Source organism: Poecilia mexicana, unplaced genomic scaffold (assembly GCF_051168715.1).
Source record: "Poecilia mexicana isolate PSO_F unplaced genomic scaffold, ASM5116871v1 scaffold_17, whole genome shotgun sequence".
Lineage (NCBI taxonomy): Eukaryota > Metazoa > Chordata > Actinopteri > Cyprinodontiformes > Poeciliidae > Poecilia > Poecilia mexicana.
The window spans coordinates 11455752-11468647 of record NW_028263386.1 but is presented as its reverse complement, the minus strand read 5'-3'; the positions used below and the strand labels follow the sequence as shown (position 1 = coordinate 11468647).

At 37.3% G+C, this 12896-nt stretch overlaps 2 protein-coding genes across 5 annotated transcripts; both read right to left on the bottom strand.

Annotated features, from left to right (window-relative positions):
* Positions 1-960: 960 nt before the first annotated feature.
* Positions 961-3688, bottom strand: LOC106924536 (guanine nucleotide-binding protein G(I)/G(S)/G(O) subunit gamma-5-like). Of its 2 annotated transcripts, none has more exons than XM_088014700.1 (3): positions 3506-3688; positions 1397-1543; positions 961-1246 (listed from the first exon to the last, which is right to left on the bottom strand). In XM_088014700.1, exons 1-2 carry the CDS (start codon positions 3584-3586, stop codon positions 1418-1420), a joined length of 207 nt encoding a protein of 68 aa, XP_087870826.1. In that variant the 5' UTR covers positions 3587-3688; the 3' UTR covers positions 961-1246; positions 1397-1417. The 2 variants fall into 2 exon arrangements, with proteins under 2 accessions (XP_087870826.1, XP_014853774.1); XM_014998288.2 differs by having other exon boundaries at positions 1401-1543.
* Positions 3689-3755: 67 nt separating this feature from the next.
* ssx2ipa (synovial sarcoma, X breakpoint 2 interacting protein a) lies at positions 3756-12757 on the bottom strand. 3 transcript variants are annotated; one of them, XM_014998277.2, is made up of 14 exons: positions 12648-12757; positions 10301-10424; positions 9940-10100; positions 9123-9329; positions 8359-8469; positions 8142-8277; positions 7980-8055; positions 7712-7895; positions 7165-7306; positions 6419-6555; positions 6154-6327; positions 5956-6073; positions 4350-4503; positions 3756-4233 (listed from the first exon to the last, which is right to left on the bottom strand). In XM_014998277.2, the coding sequence occupies exons 2-14, from the start codon at positions 10332-10334 to the stop codon at positions 4092-4094; spliced, it is 1776 nt and encodes a 591-aa protein (XP_014853763.1). In that variant the 5' UTR covers positions 10335-10424; positions 12648-12757; the 3' UTR covers positions 3756-4091. The 3 variants fall into 3 exon arrangements, with proteins under 3 accessions (XP_014853763.1, XP_014853765.1, XP_014853764.1); XM_014998279.2 differs by having other exon boundaries at positions 9940-10097; XM_014998278.2 differs by having other exon boundaries at positions 12521-12653.
* Positions 12758-12896: the final 139 nt, after the last annotated feature.

Here is a 12896-nt window from a genome sequence, read left to right as displayed (position 1 = left end):
CTTCAACAAAGTGTTAGTTTTAAGGGTGTTCATCATTACACAACCAGCCTTTTACTCCCACCAAGAGAATTGTTTTTCATTTGAATTGTACAGTATTTACGTCACATTAAAGGTAAAAAGTTTCATTAAGAGTTTGGAAATTATTAACTGTTTCAACATGGAAAAGTTTGTGATTTTAAAAAAAGATGCAAGTAGTTTTGAGAGCCATTGCAAGTTTTTTGGACTCGCGTTAAAATTTTTTAGTATTTTCTCTGGTGTAAAAAATATAAAAGATTATATTATCCATGAAAAAAGTGCAAAGCCTGGAACTAGACTTCCTTTTTTCTTATCTATTTTATTTAGAAATCTATAAATTATGGCAAATTATTTGGCAGTAGGAAGTCAAACACTGATAACTTTAAGATTAAAATAAAAAAAAAATTAAATAGAGCAAACTTTTTTTTTTTTTACTATTGCCAACATGTAAAATACAATTTAATATTTTTTGTACTTTAAATCCAACTTATTGCCTGTTGGAGGGTGGAAATCTCACCAAATAAATAGTTTTGGAAATTTATGTGAAGATTATATCATCCTGTGATAAATAAATCCCTACTGTTCTCTTAAGCTTCTTGAATCACAAACTACCATAAACATTACTTTTAATATTGAACAAAGTAGTTATTTGTGTTTATTTATTGCATTGTGTTGGAAATCCAACACAATATCCAATATTTTGTATTTAATATAGCATGTAGCCTTATTTTGTCTTTACTACATGCTGGATAAAATTGATATAAAATCCATGCTATTTTTGCATTTTCACTCTTCTCAAATCTCAGCTTCTAATAATCAAATAAAAAAGTCAAGAATCTTTGCAATAAATCACAGCTGTAATATTTTGTTGGCTCCTTCACTCTGTTAATGTTTTCATATAATAAAACTGCTTACATTTAAAAATACAAAGAAAAAAACAACAACTTTGTAGCTATGAATGTTTTTATTTTTAAATACAAAAAGTTCAAAGCAAAAACAAAAAAAGACCACAACAGATAGATACAAAAAGGCACAATCAATTACTTTAAAAATCACAGTGTGCCATGAAGAAAAAAAAAAAAAAAAAAACCTCTTCCTTTTACTCTAATGTTCCTAATAATTTATTTTCCTGATACGATTTCAATGTGTTCTACACTTCCCGTGGCAGTATAATGGCTTGGCATGAGGAGCAGTGCTGAGGTCATCTTCCCTGTAGCGTCTAAATGAAGGCCTGCAGGACAAAGAAACAACCACAGGCAGAGTAAATTGACTTTGTTTTTTTTAAAAAAAGAACACTTACAAAAACATTGCAAAGAGTATTAAAGCTACCTCACAGATATATTAATCATACATGTGATTGTGCTGCATATGTATGACCTACTTACTAATGGAGAGGGCAATTTCACAAGAAGGAGCAGACTTTCTGCGGCCTGAAGGGGTTGGTGCTGGAGGACACTCCAGTGAGCAGAGGGTCCTGCAAGGCATTCTGCAAGCAAAACTGCTGCAGGTCCACAGCTGCCTGGGAAACCTGACAACCAAAGAGGAATCAGGTGTTTCATGGAAAAATACATGTACTGCCATTAAATGGAACAATTCCAATAAAAAAAAAAAAAAAGTAAATTTAAAAGTAGGAATAATACATTTGAGTCTTATAGCAGGATACCAATGAGCTAAACTGTAGAAATACTGAAATCCCTTTTTATCTCTTGGGTGGAGTTGTATTCGTAGAACAAATACTGCATCACTAAAAATAGCAGGGTGTCATTTAAGCTTGTAGTTGAAAACCCGTTGCATCAGTTTGAATGCAAGCCAACTGGATTCGTAGGATCGCTATAAAAACAGATCATCGCTCACTACATGGACCTGGTTGCTTCATTTCTGAAGATGGCATTAGAACCACAGGAAGGAGACAGAGGAACTCTTTTTTTTTTTCCTTCACAGATTTGTCTCTAAATGTGAGAATGAGTTGATAGTTTTAATAAATGTGGAAAAAACACATCACTGAAGCTTTAAAATTGTAATGTTAAAGAGCAAGAACGCAGCAAGAGTTACAGAAACAACCAATCAATACCAGGAGATATGGCTTAGTGTCAAGTGACACCTTTAATAAATATGGAAAACATGCATATATATAGTAAGTTACCTACTGCAGCTTTAAGAGGTGGGGCATGCTAATTACTTCTGTGAGGTATTGAGAACGCAAAGAACACTATGTGACAGAGGCGTGGTGCTGACAGATGGAAATACTTTCTGTGACTAATGACAGAATATAACCAGTGTCTTGTTTAAAGTGCCTCAATAGATATAGTCAGACAACAGTGATACTACAGTCATCAAAACAATGACTGGTATTTTTTGGTCTTGATTTTCAAATGAAATTAAAAATTAATTTCCTCAGAGCATCAGCCAAGTCCTTTTTCTACTCACTCTTGAATGAACTTTGCTGAACAATCCTCTCGGGGACCTGAATATTTGTGTTTCTTGTGCACCTTTTTTTTCTACCACATTTTTTTTCCTTTAACCTGACTTTCCCTTAATATGTTTCCATAAAGCATTCTAAACACCTAGCTTCCAAAGCAATCTTTTTTTTTTTTTTTTTTGGAGTTTTGTCTACGGGACAACAACATATGGAAAATTGAGAGTCCGAGCTCATATCTCAGTTCCTATTTTTCTGAGACGTTTTAAAGTTTTTCTATTTTTATTTTTTCTGGTTCTTTTGCCATAGTGCACCATGAAATAAGTCATGGCAATGTTGAGTGAAGCTGCTCTAAAACCAGTGATGCCCCTTTGGGTTAGGCTTTTTGGGAACATTCTGAGGTGTTGCTGCACACACCCATGAAATAATTACTATAGAAGTTGCATATTTAATACCCTACAACATGTTTAAATTAACCTACACATTTGCCACAAATTGTAAATCAATATTTAAATGATTTCTTGAACTGTAGCATTTTCAGACCCCCCTGCTTAAAAGGAAAAAAAAAAGACAACATATCTTAACCATAGTCTAAATTATTTACCAAGGATCTGGTGGACATGTACCCCTACTACATTGTTAACTTCTGCAAAGATCGTAGTCCATTAATAGAAATAAGTAACACATATTGTCAATATTCAACTTTTATGGCCAGCTAAGAGCGATCCCTTGTCTTTAGTATTAGGCAGGTGAAAGATTTATGGTGAAAACTTGAGTGGTATTTTTAAACAATATACGCGCTGTATTATTCCCCTCTTACAAATTAACACGCGTTAGGAACTCCTGATGCTACAAACGGCTACCCTCAACATTATCTGCCCTTTACATGTTACATGTTCAAAATAAAGAAACATTCCTTACATTTCAACTCTAAGCAAAATTACCTTCCTATGCCTGTTGATCATGGCCTATATGTGGCCGATAGCTTCAAGCTCTAGCTAGTGTTAGCGGATCAGTGTAACGGGCGACACTTCTCAGATACTCGCCACAAAAAACAGCGAAACTCCTGCTCACCTTCACTCTGTTTATGCTCGCCTCGAAGCGAAGCTGCTGTACCGCCTTTTTCATAGTGGTCAAGTTAGACGAGCTGGACATTCTTTGCGTGTTTGTACGTTTTCTTTTCCCCAAAGCAGAACGATAGTAGCGATTCTTGCGGCGACAATGCTCTGACAAAAGCAAAAGATGGGAACATCCGGATTCCGGTTGTTTTACTGTTGCCGTTTTAAGACGCCAGAGGGCGCCAAAGTACAGAGAAAATGAAACATTTGGGAAAGAAAAGCTTTATTGTGGCAGACATATAAATTATACTTTCATTTACCCCATTTTATTAAAACCTAGAATTTACAGACTTCGTATTTCAAAATTCTATGCATTTAAGTCACTGTATACATAAATATATCTTGCAATCTAAAATTTCAGTGCTGATCAGTTTGTAAAATAAAAATGAACTCTATAAAGTGCTTATTTAATCAGCTTTGGTGAGTGATCCATCATCCATGTATCAATAGAAAATTAGTTCATCACTTGTGTCAGGGCAAATAAGTCAATGCTAGGGTTCAGAATAGGGAGCAGGGTGGGGAAGGCACCAGTGACACCCTGATTAAGTGACACTGTGATCTTCACCAAAAGTAAAAATACTCATTTCACCAGCGCGAGCTTGGAGATTAGACTTGATCTGAGGGTGTCCTTCTTCTACGGTACTCGTCTCAAGCCAGTGTCCCCGATTTGAATGTTTGGAACAACTGAAATTAGAAGAGACCGGTGAGATTATGTAGTAATTCGTGATTCAGCAAGAGAGCTTAAACTGTAGCAAAAGGAAACAAAGTACTTATAAAATAGTAAACACAAGCATCAGCACCTGCCGTCTGGTAGGAGGCGGAGAGTCCTGTAAAGCTCAGTTGTTGATGGCACGGGAGAACTTCGTGAAGGTTTGGGAGTGGAGAATGTAGTATAGGTTGGCGACTTGGACCGCTTTGCTTTTGCAGAAGACATCCTAACCTCTGGTTCGCTTCCTGCCATGTAAGAAATATGAGCAAAAAACAAAAAAAAAAAAACAAAAACAAAAGAAGAAATCTGTAATGATAGATTCGTAAACTTAAGGTTGCGGCAGGACAACGTCGCCAGAACTTGTAATTGGGATACTACTGCCAAACATTTGGATAAAAACACTTAATACTTTATCCTTCAGCATAACATCCTAACTGCTCTACATGAGCTTTAGGATCCCAGCTACTAAACTATAAATCAATTTGGTCATCAAGAGTTATTAGAGCCCACTCAAATTACCCAATATTTTAATGACATGTAGACGACAAATGCATGGCAATTGAAAGAACATGGGAAGTGAATTATCACTGAATCCACAGTTCTTTGCTACTGTGATATTATAATGGCTGTTGTATTCCAATAAGATGTGCAGCTCTACTCAAGATACAATCTTACCAGTGTCACCAACGCTCACAAGATCTGGGTCAAATCATGAACAAAATCAAAACAAAATTTGTTCATGTTCCCTCCTGTCCCATCAGGTTTACAATAATGGGCAACTTGGGTCTTTGCTAGAATCTGTGCATACCTCTCAAATCTTTGGAAACTTAACTCGGCAACGGATGGTCTCGGTGAAGCTGCACTGGCCCTGATGAGACTGAAATCTACCGTAAATGTTTCCCTGTGAGAAATTGTGAACTCTTATGTTTTATTAAACTCCTAGGAGATTAGTGGACAGAAATACCTTCAAGACCACTCCTAAAATCTTTCCTTGCTGGCATTCTGTTAAAACCCCCAAAATACCAAAGATCAAGTTCCAAGTAAAACATGTGCTTGTACAGACATGCTCAGACTTGCTAGAGATCCCTTAAATAATTGAATTTAATTAAAAGCACCTAGCTGTTGCTCAACTTGTTCAAACAGTAAGGGTGTGGTTAGCTACTTGCCTCTTTTGATGAAGTTAGTGCAAGTTAATTTTGAGATACACAGCATTATCATAACTACTGAAGGCGACATAGTTACTTGATTGTGGTATGAAGTGGCACTAGGTGTCTGGAATATACTTTTTACATCCCTTAAAACCACGTGATGAACGCGATGTGGCCAAAGTGAGAGTGGTGCATAGACAACTACTAGCAAGTCACAACTAAAAGACACGAGCAAATACAAAGACATCTGGGTCAAAACGTCCAAGTCAATAATACAGTGCAACACAAGAGAGTTTTAAATTATGCATGCTAGATTTTGTTATTTAAACTATGAAACAACAAAGTGTACTCAGTTGTTTTAAAATAATTTCTTCAATTTAGTTGAAATTTTAAGGACATCAATTCAGATATTTTTATGCACTTTACCATACTTCTAACCTGTATGGAGCAGGCAATTATCACTTTATATATAAAATCTTACTTTGTTAAATGATTGTATCCATGACCGTTTTTTTTTCCCCAAATAACATGTTTATTAAATAGACTTACTAACTGATAAGGCACTTTGACCATCTGATGAGGAATATCTCCTGCGATTTGCAAATGGCGTTGCGTTTAAAAAATGATTCTTGAGCCATGCAGCACGGTCTTCCTCAAAAGACATTTTCTGTGGAATACAAAATATTTTTAATTAAAAAAAATGTAATTCCACCACTTAAAGTATAAATTATGTATGATGACACATACTTCTCGCCCTAATCGAATAGCAGCCTCAGTAAAGTTTTTTCTTTCCTTCTCAAAGTTTTTCTTCTGCTCCTCAAAGAGTTTCCATTCTTCTTTGAGACGCTCCTTTTCCTCTAGGGTGTAGCAATCGTTAAGGAGAGCTGCTGTCTCATCATCAAATGATGTGTTTAGTTGTTGCTAACAAAAAATTTTAATAAAAAAAAAAAGTTAAACATTAACCTTTACCTTTAACAGACTTGATCTTGCATTTAAACTAGCCGATACTGACCTGGAGAAGTTGCTGCTGTGCATGAATGAACTCCCTGCATTGCTGGACTTCCTGCCTCATTCTCTCCATCTCATCCTCGTGAGTTTCCAGAGGTATAGTCTCTTTGTTGGACTCCATCTGATTGTGCACCTGTGAGACTAAGAAAACAGAAAACCAATTATTCAAAATTTCCTTCCTAGTATGAAGCACTTATCATCCAGGGTTGTGTGCATTTAAATCCAACATGATTTCACCCTCAGCCTGGTCAGCAACAGAAATTTTTATATCAGAACCTATTCAAGTGTTAAAGTTGAAGTCCAGAACTAAATGAGAATCTCTGACAAGACTTGAGGATCTGACCTTAAGTTATTATTCAAAGAATGCGTATAAAAAAAAAGTGTCACTAAATAAAAGCTGTAGGGATATTTCAAGAGACTAGTGGCTGAGACTGCAGAGAAATTTGGCTTTTGAAAACCATCGACTTGACAGGATATTAACTCTCAAATACACTTTTTATATAAAATGTTTATCCATTTATCTCACTTAAAAATGGTGCATAACTTTGTGCTTGTCAAAAAATACATTGTAGCTTATGGTTGTTGCTTTAAAGTTTCAATGTCACCAAAATGTTTGCATGACAATGAACAAAAATGTTCACATTTAAAAAAAAAAAAAAAAAAAACAAAAAAACCCAAGCCAAAATAAATCAAAATATGGTGAAAAAAAGATTAAGCAGCATAGAGAAAATGATACAGCAACAAGTGTACCTTGGTCTAATTTTTCTACATGGTTTCTTAGTTTCCTCCACTGCTGGCGGATGCTGTTGAGGAGTTGCTCCCTGGCAAGTTCACAAGAGTGGTCCAAGGCTTCCCTGCTTGTGTTTCCTGCTTTCTCTTCATCCGACTCAACCTTGAATAAAACAAAGCCAACCAGGTAAAACCAGACAATAGCGTTGATTTAGTCTTTGAGAAATTATAGTAAAAATCAGATGCTTACATATACTGCATAAAACAAAAAATAAAAATAAAAAAACTGGTGTGCTTCTCAACCTAGAAGACATCATGAGGGAAAGAATTGTGGTAATACAGAAGCAATATTTAAAGCTCAGGTAGAAATGGGTCTTCCAGATGAAGAATGGATCAAATTATGCTACTAAATTAGTCTTAAGGAAAACAAAGTCAATGTTTTGAAACATCAAAAAGCCCTGATATCACTCAAATGAAGATGTGTAAAAGTAGGGTAGCCTATAATGCTGACATGGTCACACCTGTTCTACCAGGTGAAATGGGTTCTACAAATGTTTGTTTTACAAACCTGCTCCTGGCTGTCATCAGCAGCGGTGGCTCCGCTGGTGGACTGCTGCCGTGGAGCCAGAATGTGCATCATCTCCTTCTTCATCTGCTGGAGGACTTTTTTAAGCTCAGCATTTTCCAAAATCAAAGCCTTCCTACTCGTCTCGTAGTCTCCGAGCAACGTTTTATACATCTCGCTCTCGTGGCTGCAGAATGACAGTCGTGCATGCAATTAGGCTGCAGATGTCCCACAAATAAAACGGTTATTAGGGAGTTGGTTTGTACGATACCTAGCTGACAATTTTGCCGTCTTCCACATACTCCTTTTTCCATCTGATCGCCCCAAGCTATTCAGAACATCAATAGCTATGACGAAAATAAAAATAAAGCACTAACTGTTCCTGGATTTAAAAAGTTTTAACACACAATTCCTTAAAGATCAGCAGATTTACCTAGTTTCCTTTCTTTTCTGTCAACCAATAGCTGACTGAGGCGTTCCTTCAGTTTTGCAGCTTCCCTCTCTTTTCTCTTGGCATCATGACTATATTGAGAGGCACGACTAGCAATAATGCTTTGGAGCTTCTGAACCTGTTGAGATTTGAGGAGACTTATGACTCAGTCCATTAGCTTATTACTCAGGCTTTCGTTCGTCATAATGTTTCACACTACCTCCTCTTTTTCAGTCTTTAAGCAGCTCTGTAGAGTTTTTATTTTTAGTTGAAGCTGCCTCTCTGTCTCATGCAGTCCCGACTTCTCCCTCATTGACAACTCCAACTGATCCTGAAGAAAAATCAGAAACAAAACAATAAGGGTAATGCTACAAGAGCTCTTTCTCAAGCCAAAAGCCTACGCCTTAAAACTGGTTTGTGCAATTGGAAAATTAAGCAGTTGCTCCAACTGAACAATAGGCAAGTTGCTCACAAAACGGTTTTACTCAAGGCCAAACTGACAACATACACCTATGTTAACCTTGGCCAAAGTCTTGAGTGAACTCTGAATGACTTTGACCGAGTCCCTGAACATCTGGTTTCTTAGCTCAGTGGATGAATAAACAAAACCACATTTCCAACAAGTGGATCAGGTCTGATAAACCCAATTGAGCTCCTTAGTTTTGGTTCTGCCTTTTGGTCCATCAGCTTATTACTCTGACTCGACACAGAGAGGCCAACTCAGAAACACTACCATGTTCACCATGTCTCAAGAAGCCATTACAAAAAATAAACTTTACAATTTCCCCCCCAAACATTTTCAGAATAAGACACTGTTGCAAAACTGACAAAGGGATCAATGGCTAGAGACGATGTCAAATGCAAAACCAAAAATTTTTTAAACCATCTGTATGTTGTGACTGATTGTGAATAATTACAGGTCATTTCAAATCTGTGTATGCACATGTAAAAGGTCAAATTAATGGAGGTTCCATACATACTTGCCTTTAGTCTGGAATTGCTTATCTGAATATGCTCCAAGGTGCTCAGCTTCTTCAGCTGTTCCTTCTCCATCTCCTCTAAAGCGCACATATTTCGTTTATTAATTTGGAGCAATTCATACATGGCATTTAGAACTGGCACCGCTTTTAGACTCGCTCCCTCTGATGAGCTGGCCTCAATACACATGGAGAGACCGAGCACGGCAAGCTCCTGTGAAGATAAACGAGTTCTTGAATGCATCATTAAATGATCGATCGTTTGTTTCGTAGATTAGTGTTCACAGGTCAAACTTTGTTGGGAGGCCTCAACTAAACTTATCCTTAAAACAAACCAAACAGAAAAAAAGACGGTTGAACCAGTTTCTCTCAGATTAAGAATTTCTTATTAAATTGTAGTTTATATTGGACCATACTAATGATGATGGAACAATGCCAGTTTTTATATTGTTTATCATTTCACAATCAAAAAGAAATTATATTGCAGTTTATTGCAAAACATTTTCCGAGGGACTTATATTTCAAGTATTTTGAGGCCTAATACCATTTAAAAGGTCTGGTCAAGTTGGATGAAATGTATTTATATTCCTAAATACTGTGTGAAAATGTGCAATGGCTTACTTTTGCCTTTAATTAGAAGTGAATTGTGTTAAGTCTTAGCCCATCTACCAGATTTTTAAGAAAAACATTTTGTAACTTTCATTTAAATTTTGACACTTTGAAACTGGTTTGTCACCTTGAAAATGAGAAATTCCCTCTTTGTGGGATCTTAATGTTAATTGAACCTTAATCACAAAACACACTGAACCTTGACATTTTCATACCTGATTTAGGTATGAAATGCTCTGAGGAACATTATCTTCAGTGCAAAATGCACTTATTACACTGTAGGAGCTTCTGGACAAGGGCAAAGAGTACCCCGGCACATGATTATGTCTTGAGGGAGATAATGTCACATGTGATATGCTCGAGATGTCAGGGCCTTCTGAGAACAGAGAGAAAACATCGAAGTCGTTAGTACACTGCATCTATTGTGCCTTCTCCCATCGAATAGCTTGAACTGGGTTGATTCTATAAATAAGAACAAAAATGTGGGTCACCTAAAGCAGAACACTAAAAAAAAAAAGAACAGCCAAAATGGGCCTGTCTATTCCTGAAATACTGCAGCACATTAAAGAAACTTACCCATATATGCATTAGTTGCCCTCCACTCCCCCATTGCACAGAAACGTTGGGACCGGAGGACGTGAGGTCATGAGTTAGATCAGCACTGAGATAGATGATCAAAAGATCTCACTGGACCAGAGCCCTGCAAAACGACATCAAACCATGAGACGGACCAGCAATAATCTGTGCCGATGCTTCAGCCACACAGGATTATCCGACAGATTTCCCTGGAAGGGGGTTTTATACTGAGATTGGAGTACAATCTCATGTCAGCCCTTGGTATTATTTCAATGGCAAAGGGGTAGGTTGATTTTATTCTCAAGAGAGCGTTTAGAAGGAGTAATGCACCAATCAGGCATAGCATAACCACTTGCCCAACAATGTTGATCCATAGTTGCCAAAAGAGCTTCAACAAGTGGGGGAATCTGACCACAGCCACTCCCAATTGTTTACAGCGACAGCTAGCAGTAGATCCTTTAAGTCGTCCAACTTGCAAGATGGGCTCTATTTGGGTGCTCAAATAAAATACGAGAGGCCAAGTCAACACCTCAAACTCTCTTTGTGCTCCTCTAAGCATTCCTGAACAACAATTTCTTTGTGCAAAAGTGTGCACATTCTTCTTTGTGCACATTATCAAGTCCAACAAGGCCACAACCGTCACAGAATACAGTTTCCATGAGAGACCATTTACAGTTTGCTTAGGTAGGTGGAACGTGTCAAAGTAACAAACACACAGGGCTGAACAATGTCAATAATAGTTGATGGATAATTACTGATCGTTTTTTTTTTTTGTTTTACATATCTGAAATACTGCCACACTGGTGGAGCCACTTTTCCTGTGCAGTTTTTACTCCATTGCACTTTTTATTTTTAAAAAGTTATGAAAAAGCATGATAGCAAAACCTCAACCTCCTGCTGCAAAAGTTACTCAACTTTCAGCTTGTTGCTTGGTAACCAAAGACAGTGATTTAGTTGATGCCACTCACCTTGCTTAGCTCACTGTGAGAAGTGGAGTGGCTAAAACTTTTCCTCTGCCTACATCTCCCAGAATCTTGTGCATCTCTGGGTCAGAGTTCAGTAAATATTCACTATATTGGATATTTTATCAAATGTATTAGCTATTGACAACATGTCTGTCACAATACATATCATTATTGATTTACTGTCCATCCATATAGATGGATGCTTCTTTGGAACATCTCAAGGTTTCCTTGCAAAACCTGAACCAAAACATCCCACTGCTTCTGCTGGCTTACCCTTTCTGCCATAGTACAGCTTGGTGTAATGTGTTCCCCAGATAAGCAAAGCATGCACAATTGAAGGTAAAATCTTAATAATGGTCTGAAAAAAAACAAACAAAAAAAACAATTGAGCCTAGATAATAATCAACCAGATCTGTTTACTTGGTTTTTGTAGGTCCAAGACTGAAGAATGGGAAGCAGAAAGCTCTCTCAAAGCTGTATGCTTACCAACTTTTCTTAATAATAACACAACCTTGAAAACATGTTTACTTGCCGTCTTTGCATCCCACCCACTAAAAGGAGTCATGCTGGAGAGATAATCAGTTTCTAATTTCTCCATTAGTGGCTTTAGTTATGCTTAATCAGTGTATAAGACTAGTCAGAAGTAGAACATGCGAGTTACTTTTAAAACTATTTTAAATTCGATATTAAACTTTCAGACCTTCGGGCTAATAATTACAATAATGAAATGCTCTGGAAATTTAGGGTGAGCCAGAGAGACACGACCACAGCAACTCCCATTGGTTTAGAGCGACAATGCACATTGTGTGAGTGTGAACAAACGAGAAAACTTGCATTGGTGTTCAGGAACGCAAAGAAAATTGACTGATAATAGTGTATGCGCGCAAGGGCTGCTCAAATGGCTTGCTTTCTTATCAAGCCGAGCCAGAAAACACACACATACACAGAACTTGATCTTCAGAGACGACACAGTGAGTGGCAAAACGTAACATGGCCAGTTAACTTGACTAAACTACGACTTAAACACGTGTAGTCGTTTAACAGTGATGAGTTAGCAAGGTTATTCATCAATTAAAAAAAAAAACAATGGCATCATTTCACCCAACTTTAGATATGAGCTGGCCAAGCGGTTATGATGTATTATTGTAATTTTATACACTAAACTGGTAGCTAACGTTCCCCTTTCAACAAGTTCGTTCGTTGCTAATACCATAAACATAATCACTCATGTAGGGCATGAAATAGGTCAACTAACCTTCCCAAGTTTGGTGGTGAGGCTTTGATTAACGAGACCTTATTTCATTAAAAAAACAAAAAAACTGCAGCTTTGAAACCGAGTTCAGTCTACAGCCTGCTAGAAGCGTTAAACATACAAACACTACCTTAACTCGGCCAACGGGAGATAACAACCGACAGGTTCCACTCTGGCTTCAGCAGCTGCTGTGTTTTTCTTTCTTTCTCTCTCTCTCTCTCTCTCTCTCTCTCTCTCTCTCTCTTTTGAAGACTATCGTTTTAGTGTCGTCCAACTAAACTGCTTTCTTATTGGAGGAAACGTAGTTAAGCAACCAGTGTGCCAGGCGTACATTGGACAAACATGTGCGGCGGTGAATGATCATGCAGATGAAAATGCT